Source organism: Phyllostomus hastatus, unplaced genomic scaffold, assembly GCF_019186645.2.
Source record: "Phyllostomus hastatus isolate PE091 unplaced genomic scaffold, TTU_PhHast_1.1 phas_contig_308, whole genome shotgun sequence".
NCBI classification, from domain to species: domain Eukaryota; kingdom Metazoa; phylum Chordata; class Mammalia; order Chiroptera; family Phyllostomidae; genus Phyllostomus; species Phyllostomus hastatus.
Genome location: NW_025333848.1, coordinates 2,124,353 through 2,152,075, shown reverse-complemented (window position 1 = coordinate 2,152,075; position 27,723 = coordinate 2,124,353). Strand labels below are relative to the sequence as shown.

The 27,723-nt window shown below is 34.5% G+C and overlaps 1 protein-coding gene across 2 annotated transcripts; it reads left to right on the top strand.

Moving 5' to 3' along the window:
* The first annotated feature begins 4,599 nt into the window (after window positions 1–4,599).
* LOC123819394 (NKG2-A/NKG2-B type II integral membrane protein-like) lies at window positions 4,600–24,346 on the top strand. 2 transcript variants are annotated; one of them, XM_045839733.1, is made up of 7 exons: window positions 13,603–13,691; window positions 15,304–15,571; window positions 15,941–16,027; window positions 17,914–17,973; window positions 18,494–18,645; window positions 23,739–23,842; window positions 24,076–24,346. In XM_045839733.1, exons 2-7 carry the CDS (start codon window positions 15,388–15,390, stop codon window positions 24,194–24,196), a joined length of 708 nt encoding a protein of 235 aa, XP_045695689.1. In that variant the 5' UTR covers window positions 13,603–13,691; window positions 15,304–15,387; the 3' UTR covers window positions 24,197–24,346. The 2 variants fall into 2 exon arrangements, with proteins under 2 accessions (XP_045695690.1, XP_045695689.1); XM_045839734.1 differs by lacking the exons at window positions 13,603–13,691; window positions 15,304–15,571 and adding an exon at window positions 4,600–4,786.
* The last annotated feature ends 3,377 nt before the right edge of the window (window positions 24,347–27,723 follow it).

The following is a 27,723-nucleotide window of genomic DNA, read 5'->3' as shown; positions in this document are numbered from 1 at the left end:
TAGACTGACAAATTAAAAAATGACAACAACCAACACAACAATACCCATCCTGTGTGAATGTACTTCCTTCAACCATAAATATACAGGTCATTAATAGATTTAAATGGTATTGATCACATCGCATAAATAAGCCTGTGTCTGATTGGTTAATTCTTTGTACAAAAATCCAGAAAGTACCCAAGCATGCAATATGAAAAATAGAGACACTTATTAAAGAAGATAGAAGATACAAGAAATGTTGTTCAAAATACAATGATGTCTCAGTTTCCTTCAAAGCAGTTGTCTTAGGACCTCACACAGTTCTCTTAGCATCTCTTCCACGGTTCAAAATACTCTGCAAAATTCTTTCGTTGATTTTTCATCAAATGTACTGTTCTGTTTTCCTGAATCTAATCAATGGTCTGAAATCTCTTCCCTTTCAAAGGTGATTTTAGTTCTTGGAAAATTCTGAAGTTGCAGGGTGTCTAATCTGGGCTGTAAGGGTGCTGAGTCACCTGAATGGTTTGTTTCACAAAAAAACTCTGCATGAGATGTGATGCATGAGCAGGCACATTGTTGTGATGAAGCTGAAATCACCAGAAGGTCAGAGCTGCTGCCGTTTTTGTCCTATTGCATCCCTCAAATGACAAAGGATATTGAGGCAGTAGTCCTTATTATTGTTTGCCCTCTAGGGGTGTACCCATATTGGACAACATCTTCCTAATCAAAAAACACAGTTAATCTGGTCTTGATCTTGCTGCAAATTTGCTGTGCCTTCTTCAGGTATGGAGAATCAAGTGACTTCCATTGTAACAACTGGGCTTTCATTTCTGGATCACAGCCATAGACCCACAGTTCATCTCCCATTTTGACCATCTTGAGAAAATCTGTTTCATTAGTAGCAGTTTGAATCAAGTCATTACTAACTGCAGCACAATATTCCTTCTGCTCTGATAGCAGAGACCCCTGAAGGGATTTTCCAGTGCCAAGATCCTGAATCAAAATCTAAGACAGTATTTTTTGGAATCTCCACGTTAGCTGTTATTTCTTACACTGTCAGTCACCAATCTTTGTTGATTGTGGTCATTACACGCTCAACATTCTCAGATATTTTGCCTGTTGTAGACTTTCCAGAACATGGGTGACATTTAACAGAATCTTGACCACCTTTGAAGCATTTCTGCCACACTTTATTGTTTGCACTGCACTTATTTCATCATGAAATTTCACCTTGAAAGCCTGAATCATCTGAGTAGTTTCCGTGGAGGAATATTTAAGCTTCTCACAAAAGTTGTTGCAGATTCATTGCTCTACTTCCTCAGTCATTTTGAATTCAATGGCCACCCAGCACACATGCTCAATCAATGGCATCTATGCCCCCTACTAGTACAGTGTAGTTGTCATTTTTCACATATGTGTATTCCTGTCCACTATCCTTGGCTGCCATGTTATATTAATGTCACACAAACTATTCTTGTTACATTAACAATGGCTGGACATCTTTCAGACAGACCTCATAATACACAAGTATGGGCACCTGATATTTTAAAAAAGTCACATTGAAGAAAAAGAGTAGGTAATAGTATTATTATTTTTTTCATAAGTCAATCAAAATTATGTCTATTTTTTCATATCAGCAAAAAATAGTTTTTTGGTGTGCCATGAAATTTTAGTAATAGGTTAATTGTGCCATCAGATGTGAAAAGTTGAAAATCACTGGCCTAATGACACAGACAGCTGCCATGTGGTTAGTAGTTGGGTAACACAAACACTGTGAATACCCTGTGTATTCTTTATTTCTTTTAATCCTCACTCTATGAGAAGGTGGATGTTAGCTGAACCTACCATGATAATCATTTTGCAACATATGCAAATCAAACATTATGCAGTAAATTTTTGTTTCCTTTGATACTTGTGTCATTTAAATTGTCTTTTAGAAGTCTAGTTTTTTTGTCCTTCCCATTTTTTTAATAAGGAAAAACATTAAATTACCTTTGTTTTTACCATACATAGTTAGATTTAAGCTTTTGTCATTTAAAACAAATATTACAATTAAATTACAGACAATAAGTAGTGATTTGAAAATGAATCAGCAAAAATGTAATTAGCAGTTACATAACAATTTAATCTCTGCCATGGTGATCTAGTTCAATATTGTTTAATGTTTTATCTTTCACAGAGATATTATCTTTACCAAGGGAAATCTAAATAACAATTAATTTCAATAAAATGAAGGAATTCTAAGAATTAAGGCAGAGAAATAAAAAAGAAAAGTATGGGATTAGTGATTGTGACAGTTACTGTAAAGGTGAAAATGTAATAATTTTTCAGACTCTTGATGACATGTATCATTAAATACCTATTTTTATGAAATTATGATTTTAAAATTGTTTCCATTGCAATAGAAATGCCATAATGAGAATATAAGGAAGAGAAATATGTAATTCCAAAATTAAATAACCTTGTTTAGGAATAAAATTTACAAATACAAGATATCCTTATCAAGGCCTAGGATTTGGAAGTCTGTGATGAAGATGGAAGTAAGTTCACAGCCTAAGTGGTCCAGTCTTCATCCCCTAAAACCTTTCAGATTAAGAAAACAATTTCCAGATACATTTGCCAATGGACAACATGAATGGCACACTACCAGCCCAAAGTCTCCTAGATTCTAGAGGTGTGTGATGAGATATACAGTCTTCAAAATAGCCCAAGTGTAAGAATTTCCTGTTTAAACTTTAAGTGACACATTAATGAGAAATCTGCTTGTTCCACTCATGCCTCACTCTGAGCCTTCACAGGTCAGTCTGTGAAGACCCCAGAGATTGTTTGTTTACAAGAGGTAGCTGGTCTCCCACTACAAGATGCAGGACTCCCTGGACTTCAGAAAGTATGTGTGTGTCTCTCTTTTCCTGACTCTGTCTTAGTCCATCTCATGTAGGGGGAGATTACAATGCAAGATGTGATACAAGTGAGGAATGATTAATATACAAGTAAATCAAAGAGAACATTGGTATTTTATTTAAATAATTTAGAGTGAAAAATCAATAATCAAATATGAAATATGTTGCAGGATGTGTTGGACTGTTCAAAGTCTTGCCTGTAAGCAATTCTCAAGTGTATATACACAAGAATAATTGAGTGTGCTGATCAAAACAATTTAAAGTAAAAATGCTATAAAAACTGTGTCTAGGGACAGCAATTTTTCAATGTTATAAACAATATAGATATAATAATATATTATTTTATATTTAGCCCAGACTTTAAAAAGAGATTTTTCAATAAATTATATGTTATGGAAGTGAAACATAGCATTTTACATACTTAATTAGATTAAATAAATGTAGTTGGCTTTCAGTAAAAATCAGGATGAAGTACTTTCATAAAATTCTCATTGAAGCTTAATAATAAACAATCAAAAGACTTTTTAGGAATTGAGCCACCAATGCTAGAGAGTGTGTACCACACTGATAGACACTTTCCCATATGAATTAAGCTACAGCAATGAACTGGTGTGAATCAGAAATAACATAAAAATTGTGTTCAAATTATAATTAAGATAACTATAATATTATTGGGAGCTTAAAAAGGGTGAAATATTAAATATTTTACATGTATTATGTCTACATGTTTTTATTCCCACTTTATATTGGTAAACTAAGTTGCTAGACACTAAATAGCTGTATAAAGTCATACATTTCACATTTCCAACCAGAATTTATTCTAGAACTCACTGGCCACAGAGCCCATTGACTGAATTATTAAATTACAACATTTGATTCATTACTATGGCTCACACAACTGAAGGTGCCCTGAGTTTAACATGCATGGGAACTGTCTGGAAGTTTGAAACAACAGTGTTCTAATATAAATGATCTACACATCTATTTCATATTTTATGCTTTTATATCTCTGCCCTTAATTGCCAATTTATTGCATGACATAAGTGTTTTGAAAATTTCACTGTTGTGGTGTTGTTGTCAATACTGTTTAGGTCTTAATAAGCTTAGCATGACAAAGAATTTTTTACATGAGGAACATTTTTATTTGTAATAATTTATCATTCAAAATTGAAGATCACTTGATAACAACTCATCCACTTTAATGAATAAATACATGTATGTCACTAAATAAAAATTTTGTTCAGAAAATTACTAGATATGCCAACACGAATAGTGCCCCATCTTGAGGGCACTCAGTCTTTAATCATTATTCAATTTCAAATTTATCATAAATATTGTGCATTTCTTTTTTCTAATATAGCATTTTATTTTTCATACTAGCATTCTGCTAGTATTAAATATTTCTGTGAAATCTGACTTTAAATAAAGATGTTATTATTTATGAAATTATTTTATTCATCAGTAACATACAACATTTAATTGTTCAAACTAATAATATATTGTCAAATGTAGAATATCTTAAAAATTATATCTACCATGAGGCACTTGTTTAAAGGTGTTAGAAATTTAGAACAAGAACATTAGATTCTTCAACTGAAAATGAGCCTGATACCCTCTACCCACCCAGTGTCACTGTGAGGGATCTCTTCAGTGTGTGTGTCACTTATTCATAAGCACACATGTTGTACAGCACAGTCTCAGCCACCACTCAGCTGCAGAGATGAGTGACCAAACAGTAACCTATGCAGAACTGAATCTGGCTGAGGATGCAAAGAGACAGCACATGAAACCTGAGGGCACTAAAGGCCCCATTCCAGGAACTGAGCAGGAACTAACCTATGCAGAATTAAATCTTCAAAATGCTTCTCAGGATTTTCGAGGGAGTGACAAGAATGACCACTGCAGAGGTAGACACAGTGTAACTGTTCTAGGATGTGCAGCTGGGTGCAGACCTATGGGAAAGAGAAAAGGATAATATCCTCTCATATATTTTTCATCTTCAAGATCAGGACTTTAAGTTGGAATGTGGTATATTAATATGAAAGCTGAGAACTCACTTTATTCAGACATTGTTGTAAGTTGTAGTTTTTGACCATTAACTCATAGAGCATTATATTTATTAAAAATGCAATGGTATACTCTGAGAGGAAGATTACAGTGGTAGATATGGGTTTGGGGTCCAAGTTTATGGGCATAATTTTCTGTGTATAAACCATCCAAACAATTGTCTCCATCCCTCCTTTCTCAGTGCTTCCATTTCCCTTTCTGCAGTGTCCCCATCACCTCCAGAGAAGCTCATTGCTAGGATCCTAGGGGTCATCTGCCTTGTCTTGATGACCACTGTGGTAACAAGAGCTGTTATTCTCTGTAAGTAAATTGTTGTAAGATTATATCAAACTCTTCACTTTTATGTTCATCAGTACCTCCAAACACTTCATATTATAGAATAGAACTCCCATTTTAAAGTATGCCTTTAGAGTAAGCACAAAATTGTTACTCTGAATTTGTCCAAGGTATAAACATCAGCATTATTTTTAAAAGTAGTTTATTTAAGTCTTTGTCCACTTTTTAACTGGGTTGTGTGTTGTCCTGGAGTGGAGTCATGTGAGTTCTTTATATACTTTGGAAATCAAACCCTTGTTCAAGGTATCATTGGCAAATGTATTTTCTTAAATGTTCATAGCAGCACAACTTACAATAGCCAAGTGCTGGAAGCAATCTAAATGCCCACAAGTAAATGAGTGGATTAACAAAAAAAACCTGTGGTACATTTACATAATAAAATACTATGTAGCAGAAAGTAAAAAGGACCTCCTACCCTTTGCAACAGTATGGATGGAACTGAAGAGCATTATGCTGAGTGAAATAACCCAGGATGTAAAGGACAAATACCATATGATCTTACCCATAAGTGAAACCTAATCAACAAAACAAACAAGCAAACAAAATATAACCAGTAACATTGAGTTAAAAAACAAACTGACAGTAACTAGAGGGGAGAGGGGAGAGGGATAATGGGGGAGAATAGGGGAAGGTTTATCAAGGAACATGTTTAAAGGACACATGGACAAAGCCAAAGGGGGTAAATTTGAATGTGGGAGGTGGGGAGGGGGGCTGAGGTGGGGTTAAAATGGAGATAATTTCACTTGAACAACAATAAATATATAAATAATAAATAAAAATGTCAAGAAGTAGTATATATATCCTATATATCCACATATATTCTTGTCTCATAATTCAAGGCATGCTTTAGGACACTTTATAGAGAAATACAAATGAATTCTTCAACCATTTGATGCTTCCCTTTCTTTCTCCCTCTCTTCTTCCCTCTCTAAAATTAAATAAATAGAATTGTTAAAAAATAAATAACATAAAATATACAGGTTAAGACTTTTGTTTTATCTACCATGCTAGTGCAGTTGTAAATTTGTAGTTTTTTTTGATGTCTTGTGCATCTCACAAACATGCAGGGTTCTTTCTCATATTCTGCTGCCCTTGATGTGTGCTGGTTGGCTTGTTGCACATGCACCCCTGCATTTCCAACTTTTGCTTCTGTGTAATCACACCTCATTGCTCATGAATGATCATTCCCAGACCTTTACAAAGTTTATTAATATCCATAATATTAGCTTTAAGTTGCCTAAAAGAAGTCTCTCTGATAAATAAGGTAGAGGTCATCCTCTATAATTCCCTCATTCTGCACCTGACCTTGAGAGTGAGTTTGCTTTTCCAGAACACAAGATTCCTTTCTTTTGAGGTCTCCTCAGGAATTCCACCAGATGCTCTGGCACCAGGTCCCCACTTAAACAAAAATCCTTTTCTCTTTCTCAGCTGCTGGCCTTTGGAGAGTTGGTCCGTGATGTTGTGAATTCAGCCTTTAAGAAATAACCGGTATTTTTCTTTCATGCTGTTCACTGAGGGTGGTCGGTAGAGAAACAGACTGTTCCATGGACTTCTCTGTTCTTTGGACCAGTTGTTTTTAATATGGTTGCTTCCTGTGCAGCTGTTGCCTCAAATCAGGTGATTCTTGAGGTGTTCTACATTGATTCAGAGTCCTTTATTTTTCTACACAAGATCGTATGATCTTTGGATGTTGGATATGCTAGGCCACCTGGGTGGGGTGACCAACAAGTTCTGGACCTCAGAACGTGGTTGATTGCTTATTCACTAATGTCATCAGATGTTGGTGGGCTGTGCAGTTTACTTAGTTGTCATCTCCTGACACAGACACCAGCCTGCAGTGTCCACGACATTATGGATCAGACACGAGACAAATTCACATGGACTATGGAGTCCTGTGAAGGAAAAGGGACAGCACAGCTACTCTCTCAAGGGGAGAGAGCCCTGACCCTTGTCTTGACAGGCTTTTATTGGGTTCGTTTTGCACAAGAATACAGGTAAAGCTCATTAATCATTATGAGGCAGTGAGAATTAAACACACAAAGAACTCTGAGGGCCTATTTTGAGTCAGGGTCAGATAGCTAAAAAGCCATAAATTGAGGAACAAACTCACTTCTCACTTGGGCCTTTATTATTTAATTGAGAAAATTCTAAACAAAGCAGGTTTCACAGGATTTTACACATTCTCTCTTAGGTCTGATTGACCTAGGGAACTTGCCCTTTCCAGCACAGGACGGTGGCCACCACCAGCATTATTTCAGGCTTAAGGCATTGTTTCAGGCTTAAGTCAGGCAGGGGAAGTATGGCAGCCAAGAGATTAGGAGACTTCTTGCAGACATAATGAGGACTCAGGCTATGTCAAATCCGAGGGGGGAGGGTCCATCAACCCCTTTTGCTATAGCCCCCCAGGTCTTTCCCTGGGGCCTCCACATGATGGTGCCTGTCTTAGGTCATTCCCCCCTTGAGGAATTTTACCCTTCATTGACTAACTGATCAAGCACTGGGGGCCAGTTATGGATGAAGTAAAAGGAGCAGAAGCAGTGCTCCTTTTGTCTCCTTAGTGGCTTATGGTCCAAAGGTTGCTCACTCAGCCTTAGCCATGGAGGGTGTTACAGTTTCTGAAACCAGGCAGGGTGGTTCCCAACAACCTCTCCCTCTAAATGTGAGCCAACTTTATTTGTTTTTACAAATACAAATTAATATACCAGCTTTTACTTAATTTCTTGTACAATTTGTTTTCTCATAGAATTTTTTGAACATATTTGAAATAGTTCCATGGATTGGACTGTTCCAGAGAAATAATAATAATTCTTGGGTGTGGGCAATTGGCACAACTCTCTCTTCTGAACTGTAAGTTTCTTTAGAACTCACATATTTATTCCTTCATGCTTTCAAATCAGGAATTAATCTTAGAAATAAAAAGCAATGGGTACACATTATGTGAAAAAAATATTTAAGTGTTTTTTTTAGAAAAGTTTAAGAAATATTAAGATTTACTATGTAACTATTACTCTGAATAGTTTATTTATTTATTAAAATGTTAACATATATCACCAGATTAATAATTTCTTATCTCTGCATTTCAGGTTTTCAAAAACTTCAGAGTTGGACAAGAATTGTGTATCTGGGAATTTTAAGACACACAAATTCTGTTCTGGAACCTGTTTAGTAAACAGTAGGTATATTTGTAAGCACCAGTCATATTAGCTTACCTAAGCTTGGTATAATGTTACTCTCATCATCCCTAAAGAAGAAATTTCTAGTTTCTTCAGAATGCTGCAATTGTTTTTGTAAAACTGATTTTTAAGACATTATTTTGAGACCAGTTTTACTTTCACCACAAAAATAAGAGGAAGGTACTGTGATTTCCCATATTCCCCATGTGCCCTGCATGCAGAGCATCCCCATTATCAGCATCACTCAGCATAGTGGGACATTTGTCACTGAGAATGAGTCTGTGCTGACACATCATAGTCACTTAAAGTCCATAGTTTTTCTAACACTTTATCCTTGGTATTGGAGAATTGTTTTAAAATATACATTTATGTTAATCTTTAAAAATATATACCCAGATATCTATTAAATATATTTTAATCTTTTGTTATTTATTAAAATATATCAAGTATAAATTATGAATTATGATATCAAGCACTGTTACTTCTAAGTCTAAAATAACATGAATAATTGTAGACACATCTCGAATATAATTTTCCCCAGCCTTTGAATGATGAAAATGAGGACTGTACATATCAGGATAACAAGGTGTGTAAGGTGGTTGATTCAGGAAAGAGAAACCAGAGATGATTTAAAGAATGGTTAATTATTTTGGGGGGACAGCCTGTTTGAGAGCCAAATAGGGTGATGCTTGCTGAGGGAGTGGGAAGAAGGCCTTGGGTTCAGCACAGCTGCCCCAGGCCACAGAAGACTGCCTGATAGATTGTTGTAAGGAAAGAAAGACTCGGCTGCTTGCTGTATCACTGTACCAAGAAGGAGCAGCAAATTTTCTTAAAAAATACAATGTGCCTAGCCTTGTGGTTTGTCTTTCTCATGCTCTGCTTCAAAGCTTACTCAATATATGCAGCCTGACTTCACCAATAAACAGTTCCCTCCTCTGCATCCCAGAGAAGGGACTCCACCTGACCCTGCTTTGACTCTGTCTTTTATTTCTCAACCCCGTCTCCTTCACTCGGGATCTGACCAATCTAGCTCTTTTGGTCACAGCAAGCCTGCAGAGAAGGGTAGAAGAAAATTACAAAATGTACCATAGGGTTAGTCAAAGATTACCAAAAGGAAGAATCATATGAGACCCAGGGCTTCCTCTTCAGTACTGGGTTTCAGACTTTCTGGCAGACAGTGTCACTACAGAAAACTCTATGGCAGACATGTTCACTGGATGGCTCTAGGACAGAGCAGCTCCCAGTCTGCAGGCTGATGTGGGTGAGGATGGATCTCACAGTGTGACTGGCGAGTAGGATGACCTCTCTGACAAAATGTCAGCAGGCTGAGCCTGGAGAAGAGGAAACTATGGCTGTGACTAGTCACAGAAACTTGCTGGAGGGTGAATACCACCAGAACTTCCTGCATGCATGCAGATGTCAGCCACAGCACTGGAGCCAAAGGAAAGAAAACAGCATGAAACCAGAAAGAGGAGTCCTTTCTCCCAGTGCCCTTTCCTGACAAATGATCAAATGAGCTGACAGGAGAAGAGGTTGTAGGATCTGCTGCCATTATCTCAGAAAGTGCAATGCATACAAATTTGGAGCTTAGAGTACTATTTTTTTTCTGCTCTAGTAACTTTCTTTATTTTTAATGAAACAAATCAAGATGGAATTTAGATAAATTTTACTGCTTATCAAAGTAATTATCTGTTAATCTTATCATGATTAAAATGCAAAAAGTCAGTTTTGCACCTTTTGATTATTATTATTTTTCTTTTTTTAACATTTTTTATTGTTGTTCAAGTACAGTTTTCTGCCTATTCCCCACCCCTCCCAACCACCGAAGCCCTCCTCACCTCCCTCCCCTGTTTCCGTATGCCTTGTTATTGTCCATGTGTCCTTTGTAATAGTTCCTGCAAACCCTTCACCCTTTCGCCCTGTAATCCCCTCCCCTCTCCCCTCTGATCACTGTCAGCCTGTTCTCAACTTCAGTGCCTTTAGTTATATTTTGCTTGCTTGTTCATTCTGTTTATTAGTTCCTGTTAATGGTGAGATTATATGGTATTTGTCTTTCATTGCCTAGTTTATTTTGCTTAGCATAATGCTCTCCAGTTCCATCCATGCTGTCACAAAGGGTAGGAGCTCATTCTTTCTTTCTGCTGCATAGAATTCCATTGTATAAATGTACCATAGCTTTTTGATCCACTAATTCACTGATCGGCACTTCGGTTGCTTCCAGCACTTGGTTATTATAAATTGTGCTGCTATGAACATTGGGGAGCATAGGTTCTTTTGGATTGGTGTTTCAGGGTTCTTAGGATATAATCCTAGCAGTGGAATTACTGGGTCAAAAGGCAGATCCATTTTTAGTATTCTGAGGAAGTTCCATACTGTTTTCCATAGTGGTTGTACCAGTCTACAGTCCCACCAATAGTGCACTAGGGTTCCCTTTTCACCACAACCTCTCCAACATTTGTTGTTTGTTGATCTGTTTATGATGGCCATTCTGACTGGCCATCATAAGTGTAAAGTAGTATCTCATTGTGGTTTTAATTTGCATCTCCTTGATGGCTATCGATACTGAGCATCTTTTCATATGTCTCCGGACTCTTTGTATGTCCTCCTTGGAGAAGTGTCTGTTCAAATCCTTTGCCCATTTTTATTTGGGTTGCTTGTCTTTTCAGAGTGGAGTCATGTGAGTTCTTTACATAATTTGGAGATCAAACCCTTGCCTGAGGTATCATTGGCAAATACGTTTACAAGACTTGTACTCAGAAAACTACACAACACTAGAGACAGAATTTAAGGAAGACACAAACAAATGGAAACATATATCATGTTCATGTCCATGGACTGGAAGAATTAACATCATCAAAATGTTCATACTACCCAAAGCAATTTATAGTTTCAATATAACACCTATTAAAATACCAATGGCATATTTCACAGATATAGAACAAACACTTCAAAAATTTATATAGAACCATAAACCCTGAATAACTGCAGCAATTTTGAGAAAAAAGCAAAGTAGGAAGAATCACAACACTTGATATCAAAATGTATTACAAAGACACTGTAATCAAAATAGCCTGGTACTGGTATAAAAACAGACAAGGGCCCAATGCAACAGAATAGAGAGCCCAGAAACCCAAGTCTCAACAGTGAATTAATATTTGACAAAGGAGACAGCAGCATAAAATGGAGTAAAAATAGCCTCTTCAATAAATGGTGCTGGGAGACCCGGACAGCTACATGCAAAAAAATGAAACTTGAGCACCACCTTAAACCATACACAAAAATAAATTCGAGATGGATAAAAGATTTAAATATAAGTCATGATACCATTCAAGTCCTACAGGAGAAAACAGGCAGGAAAATCTCATAGTCCACGCAGCAATATTTTCACAGATATGTCCCCTGGAGCAAGGGACATAAGGGAAAGAATACACAAATGGGATCTCATCAAAATAAAAAGCTTCTGCAGCTAAAGAAAATAGCATTAAAGTGAAAAGATAACCAACCATACGGGAAAGCTTTTCTGTTCTATTGTGTTAATGAATTGCATGGTTTAAAGTCCATACATTTCATCCCATGATATTCTGACCTCAATTATTTTCAGAATATAACAGGTAATAAGTAATGATATTGTTCATGGGATTTCAAAAATTGCACCTATACAATGAGATCAAACCATACTACAGAATGTCTTTTTAATTTTGCAAATGCAATTTTACTTTAATTTTTATTTCTCAATTACAGTTGACACCCAATATCATTGTAGGGTAGTTTCAGGTGTACAGCATAGTGGTCAGACCCTTATATAACTTGTGATCCCTAAATAAGTCTACCCCCCCGCCATGCCCTTTATGTGATTATTTTAATATTATTGACCATATTTCCTAACCTTTACATCCTCATGACAATTTTATAACTACTAATTTGTAGAATTATCTTTTAGAATTTCTCATATGCAGTAGGGTTGCACATCAATTGAAAGTTCTACAATCTGCAGTTTATTTGTTACCCTTTATCCTTTGGTAAAAACATTTCAGATCCATGTCTGAGTGAACTTCAATTACACAATACAGTGTTATCGACTGTAGCTACCATGTGATACATTAGATCCTTAGGCTTCTTTATCTTCCAAGTGAAAGTTTGAAACTTTTTCCAACTTCTTCAATTCTTACTACCAGCCTTTGACACTGTTTTCTGAATTTGTTATTTTCAAATTTCACATGTAAATGATACCATGCAACATTAGTCTTTCTTTGTCTCAATAGAACTTGTGTTTCCAAAACTACTTTCTTTGTCATTTTCTATTTTGATTAGGTTAAATTTTTTAATATTGCATTTGTTTTCATCCTACATAGTTATATTTTGATTTTTGTCATTTACAACAAATATTTCTATTAAAATAATGATAGCTATTTATGATTGGAGGATGGATTAATAAATAATAAAGTGAGTAACAATTTAATATTTCAATCTTTTACATTTTAGTATACCACAGTGTTATTTAATGTTCTCTCCTTCAGAGACACTTATTATCATCAGGGAAAATATAAATTCTTATATAAAATTTATAAAACCAATGCAGCCATTTAAAAAAATGAGGGCAGAGATATTGAAAAGGTAAGTTTGGGCATTAATATTTCTGACAGTTATCCTTAGTTGAAAATGCAGTTATTCCTCTGAACATTAGTGACAAATATCATTTTGTACCCATTGCTAATAGATTTATGATTTTATCTTTTTCCATTATAACTAAGAGACAGTGAGCATATAAATACATTTGAGTAAGGCAACATTTAGGCAATATTTAGCAACAGTGTCCAAGGGTAGGATTGAAACATCTAAGATTCTCTTAACAAGGCCTAAATTTTCAGTGTTTGTAAATTTTAAGGTGGAGGTAAGCTAAGAGTAGGGTGGATAATTTTTTTGTTCCAGAAATCTTTGGTAATACTTGTGATTTCTCAGGGGCTCTTACGAATGCACAAACTAAATGACACTCTGCAAGCTCACAGTGTCCTATATTCTGGAGGTGTGTGATCAGGTAAACCAATTTCAAAATTGCCCAAATGTAAGAACTTCCTGTTGAAACTTTAAGTGACACAGTGATGAGAAATCTACTTTTTTTATACTTTTACCTCACTCTCAGTGTTCAAGGGGCAGTCTGTGAGGACGACAGACACTGCTTGTAGACTGGAGTCAGCAGTTCTCCTGTGAAGTGTGCACGACTTTCTGGCTTCCAGAGGTATGTGTTTCTAATCTCCTTTCTCTGTACTGACCCAATTCATTTAATGGGAAATTACAAATTCTAGATGTGTTACAGATGAAGTACAATGAATGCAGAATAAAATGAAAGAAAACATTGGTCTTCATTTTCGTATACTTTAAGGTAAAGAGTAAAATTTGAAAAAAATTCAAATTTTTGCCTGTGCAAAATTACTAGCAAGCATACCACATACATATTTTGGTTTTAAAATCAGGATAACTTAAATGAAAAGCTGTAAGCATCCTGACAAGGAGCAGTTAACTTTGCATTTTGTAATTAATAGATATAATTATATATGCATATGACTTCATAGTTAATCCAGACCATAAAAATAGATTTTTAAAATGAATTCATCAAAGCATGGTGGTCAAACATGATTCTTCAAAAATTCATTTTAGTTAAATAAAAGCTTTTTGACTTGCAGTAAAAATCAAGATTTAGCAGTCTCTGTAAAATGGTTAAACTTAATTATATACAATCAGATGATTTTTAGAAATTGAACAACACATTGCAACAAGAGATGCCACATTGATAAGATGCTCCTGTGGCAGGAATTGTTACACTGTCTGATATAACTAAAAATACTAACATGGCAACTGTGTTATAATAATTTTCTGGAAAGCTTATAAATGTAGATTGAGTATTAAGTGTTTTACATGCATTGAATCTCACATATTTTCATTTCCACTTTACTTAGCAAACTGGGTGGCTAGACACTAATTACTAAAGGCCAAACATTGTGAATTTCAAAACCAGAATGTATTCCAAATCTCACTGACTGCAGCACCCAATGACTAAATTATCAAATTACATTTTCTGATTTATTACATTTGCCTGTGCACTAAAGCTACCTTCACAGAATTTGACATCCAAGGGATTTTTGCACTAACAGTGTTCCTCCATAAATGATCTACAACACACTTAGTTATCACTTTTTGTGTTTTCATACCTTAACCATTAAATAAATTGCAAGTTACTGGTATAAACTATGTTAAATAATCCTCTGATGTTCTAATGCATTTATTATTTATTGACCTTTGGTTAAGTTTAATGTGTCATGTAACATTTTCAACATATACAAAATTTCATTAAAATTTAAATGATCTTTCAGAAGTCTACAATTATTCAAAATAAAATATTTGATTGTGCCTCTTCTGTCCTTTGGCCTAATGATTGTGACTAAATTACATTAATTTATTGAAGTTAATTACTATATATGCTAACACTATTATTTCTCCAATGTTAGAACATTCAATCTTTAAAAATTAGTGGATTTAGAAAATGTTATTAAAATTGGTACATTTTTTATACAGCATTTTAATTTTCACAGTTATTCTAACAGAGTCAAAATGTCAGTGTAATCTGACTTTATAATGATATTATTCTTAACTATTTTATTCTTTGCTAAATTATTACTTTTCATTGCTTCAACCAAAAATATCATGTCAAATGTAGAATATCATAGAATTATACAATTATTATATGGGAAACATTTAAATCTCGAAGTCAATTAGAACAAGACTTCACGTTGGTCAAAAGCAAAATGAGTACTGTTTCTTTTCTCACACTCCACCCACACTGACCCTCCTAGGGATCTTGTCGATGTTTACATCATGTATTAACACTGAAGTACTGTCATCAGAGGAACCATCCCTGATGTTACTCAGCTGCAGAGATGGATCTCCAATGGGAAAACCACTCAGAACTGAGTCTGGCTAAGGACTCCAGGAGACAGCAAAGGAAAGGCAAGAACATGAAAAGTTCTGTTTTCCAAACCAAACAACATGTGTCCTCTGTGGAAATAGAATTTCAAAATGCTTCTCAAGATCTTCAAGGGAATGACAAGAACCACTGCACAGGTGACACATTTAACAGACACACAGTAGAACTGTTCTGGGATGTGCAGTTAGTGTGAAGACATAGGGGAAAGACTACGGAATTAGCTGACATTTTTTCAGTTGTGAAGATCAGAACTTAAAGTTGCAAAACAATGCCTTAATATGAAATCTGAGCAGTGATTTATTCAGACATTGTTGTAAGGTGTCATCTTGGACCAGCAGCTCAGGGAGGATTATATTTCCTGAAAATGCAATGCTATATTCTGAGGGGCAGATTGCAGTGGAAGACTTGGTTTGGGGGTGGTTCAAGTTTATTTCTGTGATTCCCTGTTCATTTGGGTTTTCTCTGAAATCTGTCCAACCAATGTCTCCATTTCTCTCTTGCTGCAGATTCACTATCCCCACCAGAGAAGCTCATTGCTGGGATCCTGGGAGTCATCTGCCTTATCTTGTACATTTTAGTAAGAATGGCTCTCTGTAAGTAAGCTTTTGAAATATTTTAAGAGAACTTCTCACTTTAATGTATCCTAGTTCCTGTAAACATTTTAATATATTATGGAATAGAGCTTTCACTTTAAAGTAAACATTTAGGTAAATGTGGAATGTCATTCTGAATTTTTCATGTGCATAAATAAGAGAATGATGGTAAAGAGTTTTTAACATCCATTTGTATATTTTGATTTTATTACTTAAATATATGGATTAGAAATCTAAAGACCTTATTGAGAAATACAAATTAATTCTTGAGATTGTTTAAACCAATATTATAAGAAATGGTGAAGTGTGATTCTACAGTATTTTGAAATATTCTTCCCCTAAATCTTTACCTTTTTATTAACTGTTTTGGTGAAATCACTTTATTTCAGATTTTTCTGCTCCTAAACAACTCACCACATTTCAAACTAAGAAACCAAAATAATGGAGTTTAAATCTATCAGCATTAATTTTTATTTTGAGAATCAGTGCAACGTTTTCTAGGTACTATAAAACTGGAGAGCAGTACTTTGTCCACAGTAGGAAGGATTTCTGAACAGTAGCAAGGATGGAAAAAGATACATTATGATTTTCAAAGTTCTGTTTATAGTACAGTTTATATTTTCTCTGTTTTAGGGAAGGCACAGATAAAATATACTTGTGAGGGAGAATATAAATGATGAAATACAGCAATAAATGTTCATAAATAATGATTATAGGAGAGTGATTTTTTTTCTCATGCATATGAAGTAGTATATATTTAAAATTACCATATCCATGTCTGCTTCAGTGGCACAACTGATTTGAATGTCATCCCATACACAAAAAGATTGCAGGTTTGATCCCTGTTCAAGTCTCATACCCAGGTTGCATGTTTGATCCCCGTTCATGGCATGTACAGGAGGCAACTCGCCAATGCTTCTCTGTCACATCACTGTTTCTCTCTCCCTTTCTCTCCTTTCCTCTTTCCTTACAATCAATAAACATATCCTCATGTGAGGATAAAAAATAAATGAATGAAATAACATCACTTTCCCATTGAGACCAATTGGCTTATATGTCCTACAGCTCTAAAAGATGAACAAATAACATTGCTATGCTACATAAGAAGTGGTTGCATTCATTGATGTCCTAGGTATGAGAGGATGGATATATTTATTTTTTAATAGGGGCACAAACAATAGGGGATGAGAGATGACCTTTCTCCATAATGCGTATTTGAATTTTTTATATGCATCACCTTGTAAGTGTGCATAGATATTGTGCTGATATATGCATATACCTATGTATATATGTAAGCTTTTGTTTTATAATTTAATTGTGTTTAGTTAAAAAATCATTATTTTATGCTCCTCAGTGCCTCTAAGCACTTCATAATATTGTAGAATAAAGACTTGTTTTAAAGTATGTGTATAGACTGAGAACAAAATTGTTACTCTGCACAAAATTTGTCCAAGGTATAAATATCAGAACATTTTAGAAAGTAATGTATAAATATATATGTATATATCCCATACATGAGTATATATATTTGTATTACAATTCAAGTCATTCTTTAGGGAAATTTACTGATAAATACAAGTAAATTCTTCTTATTGATTAAGCCAATACTGTAAGAGATGGTAAAATTTCCTTCTCAAGGCTTTTGAAATATTTTCCCCCAAATGATCATAGATTCAATAATTTTTCTTGGTAAAATCAATTTTATTCCAGGCTATTTTAATCCTAGAAAATTGAGCCACATTTCAAAGTAAGGAACAAAGGTATTAAGATTTATGTAGATCAACATTAATTTTTATAATAATTACTTTTTTTCCAGCTAATGTGATAATGGTGAAGAATAATTCTTCTTTCTTGTATATAATATAGGCTATATATTATTTTAACAGGGAGCCAGATAGTTACAGCAGAGAACCGGACAGGGAACCAGACAACAGGGAACCAGAAAGGTACTTAATTATTTTCTATGTTCTGATATCAATAAAGTTCTTACCTTGTCTCTAACACATTCAAAATTTATAGGTTTTTTGGGGGGGATCAGGGGAGCATAAGTTATAATACTGAGCAATAAATGTACATAAAATGAGTATACAAGAGTGTTTTTCTTATGCAAAAATGTGAGGAAATATTCATTTAATTTCATCGTACTCATTGTTGACAATTGGTTGAAAGATAATTTCGGTTGTTAAAGATTTGGTTTCCTTCACTGACATTCAGAACATATAGAAAGTGAATATTTTCATTTTGTGTTTGCTTAATATGGGCATATAAATTAGGGAATGAGGGGCTGACCCTTCTCTGTGAGTGTGTGTGAGTGTGTATGAGTGTATTATGCTTTATATATGCCAGTCTGTGAGGGTATATGCATAAACTGTGCACTAATTTGTCTCTACATATGGAAACACTGAAATTAACTTTCATTCTAAAATTCATATTGTTCTTGGATGACAATACATAATCTTTCCTCAGCATACCATTGTGGTCGATGTCCACCAGAGTGGTTAATGTACTCCAACAATTGCTATTACATCAGCACTGAAGGAAAAACATGGAATGAGAGTTTGATAGCCTGTGCTTCTAAGAACTCTAACCTGCTCTACATAGATAATGAAGAAGAAATGGTAAGATTTTTAATGTTTCCAACATTTTATTTGAAAGAGTATTTTATATTTCTATAGAATTCATTCATATTTTTGTATATATCTGTAATTTATTATAAAGATTGTTAATATTTTATTATTTGACTCTATAATATTTGATTTATATTTTATGCCATAATGTGCATTTGATAATTTTCAGTTCTTGATTTTCATAGACAATCAGGCTTCTATAAATGCTTTTTTTCCTAAAGTAAATTTTACTACTTCATTGTACCATGCATCATGGAGACTATAGATATGATTGTGTGTGTTACACAGACTGAAATTGGTCATCAAATAGGTGTAGCCAGCCCACTCCTGTGCACTCTCTCACAACTTCTCCTCTTTCCTCCCTCAACCATTGTTCTGAGATTTTATATCACAAATGATCTTTGCTTAATTTTGAATTTTGCATAATGGGAATCATTCATTATGAATTTTACATGTCTCTGTTAACTCCCACATGATATTTTTTTTAATTAACCCATATTATTGAATGTACATGAAGTTTGTTAATTCTCATTGCTATATTGTACATACCTGGCATTCTTTAATCTATTCCTCTCAGAATAGAGACATTTTTAATATGTGGTTGCTAGAATAATTATTTAATAAAAATCATTGTACATTTCTTTTTTCCAAGTAATACACACTTAAAATAATTTATACATAATAATACATATAATATATAAATTGATTTACCATGTCTGTTATTTTTTTAATAATATAGTAATAATTTTTAAATATAGTTGTTTTAATGACACATGTGTGTAAGTAAAATGCATTGCCTTTGTGCATCAGATTGAAATTTTAGGGTCAGAAATACATGTGTATGTAAATTATCCTGATTTCTAGTTTGTTGTATAAATACACATTATATCCAATAGTTTCATGATCCAGAGCTTAGCAGTGCCTGAAATTTTAATGCCATCAGCTCTGATCATTATAAAAAAGCATCATTATGACATTAATAGGTATTTTCCTCATACTGATCAACTGAACATGTTTCAGAGCACTATTCATTATGAATTTATTTCTGAGAGTATGAGAAATACCCTCTCATGTATCTTAACAATTTCTCCTATATGTTACCTGCAATTTTCCTTTTTAGAAGTAGTTATATTTTTGATATAGCTTTTTTTTAAATTTTGGAGATGCAAATGGCTTTCTTGATGTTTAATTACATTTGTCTTCTCATATTGGTGTTTTTTAATGATCAGGATTTATTAATGTTACCATAGTTCAATATTTTCTTTTAGATGTTGGTAATTATTTTGGACATATTTTAGAACTTAGTCAAAGTTCATGAAGATAATCTACTGCATTACTCTTCATGGTTTATCTTTTTTCTTTGTTGATGGACTTTTACTTTTAGGTTTGTAATACTTTCAGAATGTATATTTTTGTGATGCTGTGTTTGTGATGCTGCGTGGTAGAGGTCTAGTTCCCACTTTCCTGCATCATTACCTAGTTAATACGGCTTAATTTATAGCAGATGATCTTTTCTACATAAACAACTTTACATACATGGGTCTATATATTTTAACATAATTTAAGAAGATGATCATTCATTGTGTCTCAAAATTTTTTTCTGTCTTCTGTTGTCTTTCTTTTTGTTCACAGACAATAATTTTACTGGTAAAGTTCTATAAAGATCTTCTAGTTTTTCTTTCTCTTTCTCTCTACCTTCAGGAATTAATTATTTCTGTCACTCCATCTTTATTTCATCAATTCTTTCTTCTACATCTTAATATTTATGTCAATGTATTGAATTTTGTAATGTAGATAATGATTTTTCAATTGATAATTTTATTTGATTCATTGATACAGTTTTTATTTCCCTAATTGTTCTGTCACTGCCATCGTATTTCCATAGAGTTAGTTGAATATAGTTTTTAAAATACATATTAGGTAAATTTATATTTATAATAACTAATACTAACTATTTGAATAAAAAATTCAACATCTTATCCCAGTGAAAGTTGTCCTGTGTGGCTGATATCCCCCTGACTATGGAAGATATTTTTTAGTTACTTTTTATAGTTTCAAAATTTTGGTAAGTCTATGTTTTCAATAATGTAGTGTAATAAACATGGATCCTCCTACATGCTTATTAAATTTACCTTTTTGTAACTTCAGTAAACTCTTACTGTAGAATCATCTCTTTTGAAGTGTGCTCACTAAGTTTGTAAAATTCTTGTTATTATTTTGTTTTTTGAGTCAATTACTGAGATTCTCCTAGGGCCGCATAGCTTACTTGACAACCAGTGATTTTTACAAATGTATTCAAATACCTCAGTCAGTATGGCTCCACCCTCTGCTACTTGTACTTGTGTATGTGTGTGTGTTTGTAAGGGAGTACTCATACCTTTAAAATGAGTTCTAGAATAAACTTTGGCTTATTTTTTTTACCAGATCATCTTTGTTTCTTCTACATGATGCAATTTTTTTTCCCCACAGACCAAGTAGGTGTAGAGAGTTAATATCACCTCTTGTACTGTGCTCTCACATTGAGTACCTTCCTCTTATATTTATAGCTGGTACTGTGCTGACACAGACTAGAAAAAGTGTGGTCTTCCTCACTTTTAACCTAGTGAATTCAGCACTTTGACCTGAAAAAAGAGTGGGCAGTTTAACCACCACCTCCAGAGTAATCAGACTTCCCCTGTGGCAATACCAGTGATGTTTCAGCATTCCCCAAACAGTAAGAATTACACTTTTTACTCAGGAACTGAGGTGGAGACTGAGGGAGACTTGGGAGCAGTCTCAGACATGAAGACTACAAATTTACTCTATTTTTTACTGGAATTTCTAGCTGCTTTTTCCAATAATAAATGCTTATGTTATTTTTACTCCTTGATCAAATTTCAGAGGTATGAAATTGTTATATCTCTCCTTCACCTAGTCATGCTAATACATTTTCTTGATGTGTCCAATATATAAAAGTATATTATAAATTGAATCACTCTAACCTAGAAAAATAACTGTATTTGGCTTTTCATTTTTAAAAACATCTTTATTTATGTTGCAAATATACAATTTAGTTACTTAATATTTTATTTAATTCCATTTGAAGTCTCATAGATTGCCATTTACAACATTACCTTTTCAAACATTGCCTTTTTCAAGCTGGTATATAAGAACAGTATAAAATACAAACTATAAACTACATAATTCTCTTTCTCTATTCTGATTGGAATTTTAAAACTACATTGATATAGGCCCAGTTCCAGTAGGTCCACTGGTTAGAGCATCATCAGAATACAGGCCGATTGCTGGTTGATGCCCCATCAAACACACACAAGAAGCTCCCAAGGAATGCCACACTAAGTGGACCAACTGATTGTTCTCTCTCTCTCTCTCTCTCTCTCTCTCTCTCTCTCTCTCCAATAGAAATAAAGTAATAAAAAATAACATTGATTTAAAAAGGGGAGTTAAGTGGCATACATCTATTATTTTAAATAAAGAATGGTGAAAAATGGTTACTTATGTATGAAAATTAAGAGTAGCTTAATAGCTTATACATTTTGAAGCTTTCATCAAAAAGTTCTTTTGTAAATTTCCACTTGTAAAACCAGTTACAACAATGCAAAGCACAACATGGAGAATATAGTCAAGAATATTCTAAAAATTATGCATGGTGCCAGATGGACCCCAGATTCATTGGGGTGATCACCTTTCAAGGCATACATAGGTCCAAAAAAATATTGAATGTGAACAGTAAAGAAAAAACATTTTTTTAAACTTGCTTTTCAAAATAAGTTCTCCGAAAATATCATTGTCCCACTTTTATATGGCCAATTTATTAGTGTACAAAATCATTCTCATTGTTTAATATTAGCAAAACCTGCATTCAAATTCTCAACACAGAATAAAACCAGAGGTAAAAGAATTATAATACAGTCATTTAAAATGTAAAGGCTGCCCTGACTGGTGTGGGTAGGTTGATCCGTAGGTTGGACATCATTCTATAAAGGGAAATGTCACTGGTTCAATTCCCAGTCAGGGCAGGTGCCTGTGTTGCTGAATGAGTCCGGGATCCAGAATAGGAGAGGCAACCAATTAATGTTTCCCTTTCTTTCTCCCTCTCTCCCTCTCTCTCTAAAAATAAATAAATTGAATCATTAATATATAAATAAAATAAAATATAAAGGTTTACACTTTTGTTTTATTCTCCCATTGTAGCGTAGTTGTAGATTTGTAGTTTTCTTAAAAGTCTTGCGTATCTTACAACAACATGAAGAGTTCTCTTTCTGATATTCTGCCGCCCTTGGTTGCTGGTTATCTTGCTGCACATGCATCCCTGCATTTCCAACTTTGGATCAATGCCATCACACCTCTTTGGTCATGAATTATCATTCCCAGACTTTTGAAAAGTATATAATATCCATAGTATCAGCTTACAGTTGTCTAAGAGAAGACTCTTTCATGAAATAAGTTGGAGGTCACCTTCTGTAATTCCTTCATCCTGCACCTGACCTTGCGGGTGAGTTTCACTTTTCAAGAACACAATATTCCTTTCTTTGAGCTCTCCTCAGGAGTTCCACCAGATGCTCTGGCACAGGCTCCCCACTCATGCAAAACACTCTTTCTCTTTCACAGCTGCTGGCCTTTGGAGAGCTGGTCAGTGATGTTGTGAATTCAGCCTTTAAAAAATAACATGTATTTTCCTTCCATGCTGTTCACTGAGGGTGGTAGGAGGAGATATGGACAGTTTCATGGACTTACCTGTTTCTTTGGCCAGTTGTTTAGAATATTGTTGGTTCTGCTGGAGCTGTTGCCTCAAATCAGGTGAATCTTGAGGTGTTCCACGTCAATTCAGGGTCTTTAATTTTTTCACACAAGGTCATGTGATCTTTGGTTGTTGGATATGCTCAGCCAGCTAGGTGGGGTGACCAAGAATTCCTGGGTGGCAGGATGTGATTTATTGCTTATTCACTAATGTCATCAGATTTTGGTGGGCTGTGCAGTTTACTTAGCTGTCACCTCCCCCTCTAACTGGGAGCCAACCTTTTTTGTTTTTACAAATACAAGTTAATTTTAATTAATTTCTCATAAATTTTATTTCCTCGTAGAATTTTTTGAACATATTTGAAATAGTTCCATGGATTGGACTGTTCCAGAGAAATAATACTAATTCTTGGGTGTGGACAATTGGCACAACTCTCTCTTCTGATCTGTAAGTTTCTTTAGAATGCCTATATATTATTCCCTCATGCTTTCAAATCAGGAATTAATCTTAGAAACAAAAGGCAATGGGTAAACAACTATGTGAAGAAATACTTAAATGTTTTTTAGAAAATTTTTAAGAAATATTCAAATTTATTGTGTAAATATTACTGTAAATATTTGCTTATTTAAATATTAAGTTATGTATCCTCAGATTAATGATTTATTATCTCTGCATTTCAGGTTTGCAAAAACTTCCAAGTTGGACAAGAATTGTGTATTTTGGAATTATGAAACACACAAGTTCTATTCCAAATCCTGTCTAGAAAAGAGAACATGTATTTGTAAGCACCAGTCACATTAGCTCACCTAACTTTGGTATCATGTTCCTCTCACCACCCCTAAAGAACACATTTCTAGTTTCTTCAAGAATGCTGACATTGTTTTTGTAAAACTAAGTTTTAAGAATTATTTTGAGATCAGTTTTAGTTTCACTACAAAAATAAAAGGAAGGTACTCACATTTCCCATGTAGCCCTGCATGCAAAGGATCCCCATTATCAGCATCACTTAGCAGAGAGGGATGTTTGTTACTGAGAATGAGTCTGTACTGACACATCATAGTCACTTAAAGTCCATACTGTATCTGATGCTTCGTCCTTGTTATTATACAATTGTTTTGATATCTGTATTTATGTTAACCTTTAAAAGTATATATCCAAGTGCATATTAAACATTTAAACATTTTGTTATTAATTGAAATATATCAAGTATAAATTATGAATTTTCATATCAAGCACAGTTACTCCTAAGTCTAAAATAACAGGAGTAATTGTAAACACAACTTCAATATAATTCTCACCAGTCTTTGAATGTTGAAAAAGAGGACTGAATATATTAGGATATCAAAGGTGTGTAAGGCAGTGGAGTCAGGACAGAGAAACCAGGGATGATTTAAAGAATTATTAAGTATTTTAGGAGGGTAGACTACAGACAGTGGTTGAAGAAAATTATAAAATGTAACAAAGGGCTAATCAAAGAAGATTACCAAAAGGAAGAATCATATAAGACCAAAGACAATCTCTTCATCAATGGGTTTCAGACTCATATCACAGAAAACTCTATGGCAGACACGTTCACTGGATGACTCTAGGAGAGAGCAGTTCCCAGTCTGTAGGCTGATGTGGGTGAGGATGGATCTCACAGTGTGACTGGTGAGTAGGACGACCTCTCTGACAAAGTGTCAGCAGGCCCAGGCTGGAGAAGGGGAGCTATGGCTGTGACTAGTCCCAGAAACTTGCTGGAGGGTGAATACCACCAGAACTTCCTGCATGCATGCAGATGTCAGCCACATCACTGGAGCCACAGGAGAGAAAACAGCATGAAACCAGAAAGAGGAGTCCTTTCTCCCAGTGTCCTTCATTGACAAAACATCAAGTGAGCTGACTGAAGAAGAGGTTGTAGGATCTGCAGCTATTATCTCAGAAAGTACAATAGGTATAGGTATGCAGCAGAGAGAACTAAATTTCTAATTGGCACTCACTGTTACTATGCAACAAAACCAAGATTTCTATAACAAAGGCCATGGGACTATACTTGCTTGGACAACAAAACCAACACAAATATCTTCTGAATCCATTTAGTGCATCATTATCAATTATTGTAGTCATTTTTTTTTGTAGAGACTGGTAGTTTCATTGGGCAATAATTAGTGTCCTTTGATATCTCTTATATATCTGTTTTGTTTTCCTCTACTGGATTTTAGTTATTTTTGAAGGTAACTTGTTTTATTAAATTATTTGTCTATTCTTTTTGACATTTTGCTTAGAAACCTACATTGATAGAAAAAACACAATGTTAAAAATAACAATATAAGAATTAAAAAAGATAACATGTCCATGTGAATTAAACATTAGTTATTGACAAAATGTGGGAAGAAATTTATTAATTTGATATCATTAAGTGGTAGTTTCACTATAATTCAATTACAAATAGGAGATATCCTATATTTGTTTATCTTGTGCAAAATGAATTAATAATTCCTATACATTCATCTGTTTAAATATATCTTTTTTATGTTCTCTGTATTTATTCATTATGTTCATATATATATAATACGTGACTATTCAAAATTAATTTCATGTGATATGTGCATTGAGTTGTATCTAATAGCTGACATAGTGTTACAAACAACGCAGTTGTGTTGGCATTTGCAAGCAAGCATTAATCTTACTCAGTTTTTCTCAGTTATCCATGTGTGGTTTGGTTGGCTTTCAGGTGATATAGGCTGAGCATGTACGGGCTTAGCTCCAGACTACAGATTCAGTTCAGATTTTTTTATATCTTTTATTCTCTGAACAGTGGGCTGCCTGATATGTGACCTTCTCAGAGCAGGGATTAGCCACTCTCCACAGAGCTAGCAGAAATGTGCTACTTAATGCCTGTGCTCTGAACTCATAAACTGTTATTTTCACAAACATTATATTAACCAAACCAGTCATGTGGCCAACTTGTTAATTTTCTACAAAGTATACATTCTCATAGTGGTCAGAGAGAAGAAATGTAGATTCACTGAAAAGTAATGTAATCTACAATAATAGCCATAGAAACTTGTGCAGATGAGAATAGTGTTCCAGCAGTTATGACCCCTGTGGGGGTTATGGAAATTCCAGACTCAGAATATAACATGTCTACATGCACTGCAGAGCCACATTGGTTCTCACATCACTTCAATACTGCCAGGTATGTGTCTTTGTGTTTAACACAATTAATTTACACATCAATAGAGTCATCATTTAATGATAGAAATAATTTCTCAAACTTAAACTACTTCATGTCAATATAGGCAAAGAAATAAAAATAATTAAAGGGTTTTTTTTAAGATTTTATTTATTTATTTTTTAGAGAGGGAGGGAGGGAGAGAGAGAGAGAGAGAGAGAGAGAGAAACATCAATGTGTGGTTGCTGGGGGTTCTGGCCTGCAACCCAGGAATGTACCCTGGCTGGGAATCGAACCTGGGACACTTTGGTTCCCAGCCCGCGCTCAATCCACTTAGCTACGCCAGCCAGGGCAAAAATAATTAAAGTTTTGAGGCGAAATCACCAAAGGAAATGATTAGGAGAATAAGTCTGAATAGGAAATTAGTTGATCAAAGCCAATATTCAAAAAAAAAAGTGTTCAGACTTTTTTGGATGGTCTTGGTAAAATGGTGACTTTTGTGAATATGGTTAAAGCCGCATTCTTCTCAACAGTTGTCATCTCTCTGACATAAAGTGACTCTGACTGCAGCATCACAGAGACTGCAGAGTCTGACTGAAATGCTGTGCCCTCACAAGTGTTCAGTGTGAATAACAAAAAGAGAAATAAATGACAAGGTACGAGCATACAGAATGTACTTGAGACCATATCACTTGTGCACTGTGATGATTAGCATCAAATTTATCAAGATTGCTGATTTTATAACAACTTCATGTCTTTATCTGAATATTATGTTCCCAGTGGAACCCAATGATTTTGCAGTTTTCTCCTAGATGGCATTCCCAGTTATTCTAACTTTTTTTTAAATGTTTTCATGCAACACTTGTACCTCTGAACATGATATGTTTTATTTTCATTATTTTTATTTTTATCATTGTTCAATTGCAATTGTCCCACTATTTTCTCCATTTCCCTCCCCTGCCCTGCCCACCCACCTGGTCTATTACCTCCCCATTGTCCCTGCCCATGTGTCCTCTACTCATGTATTTTAATGTTTTCTGGCTTGTACCAACAATATTTCATCTGCCACAGTTGGAGGGTTAACCTCCGAAATCAAGAGGTCAACAGGACTATCTTCTCTGAAGATCCAGGGGAGACTCTGGACCATGCATTTCTCTTACTGTTGGGTGGAGCC

What these genes read in the sequence shown, in the direction of transcription:
- LOC123819394 (XM_045839734.1), top strand. Translation starts at nt 4,600, where the DNA reads ATGAGTGACCAAACAGTAACCTATGCAGAACTGAATCTGGCTGAGGAT. An exon ending in CAAGAATGACCACTGCAGAG is followed by an intron (nt 4,787 to 15,940) that starts GTAGACACAGTG and finishes CTCTTGCTGCAG; the next exon opens with ATTCACTATCCCCACCAGAG. An exon ending in TAGATAATGAAGAAGAAATG is followed by an intron (nt 18,646 to 23,738) that starts GTAAGATTTTTA and finishes ATTTCCTCGTAG; the next exon opens with AATTTTTTGAACATATTTGA.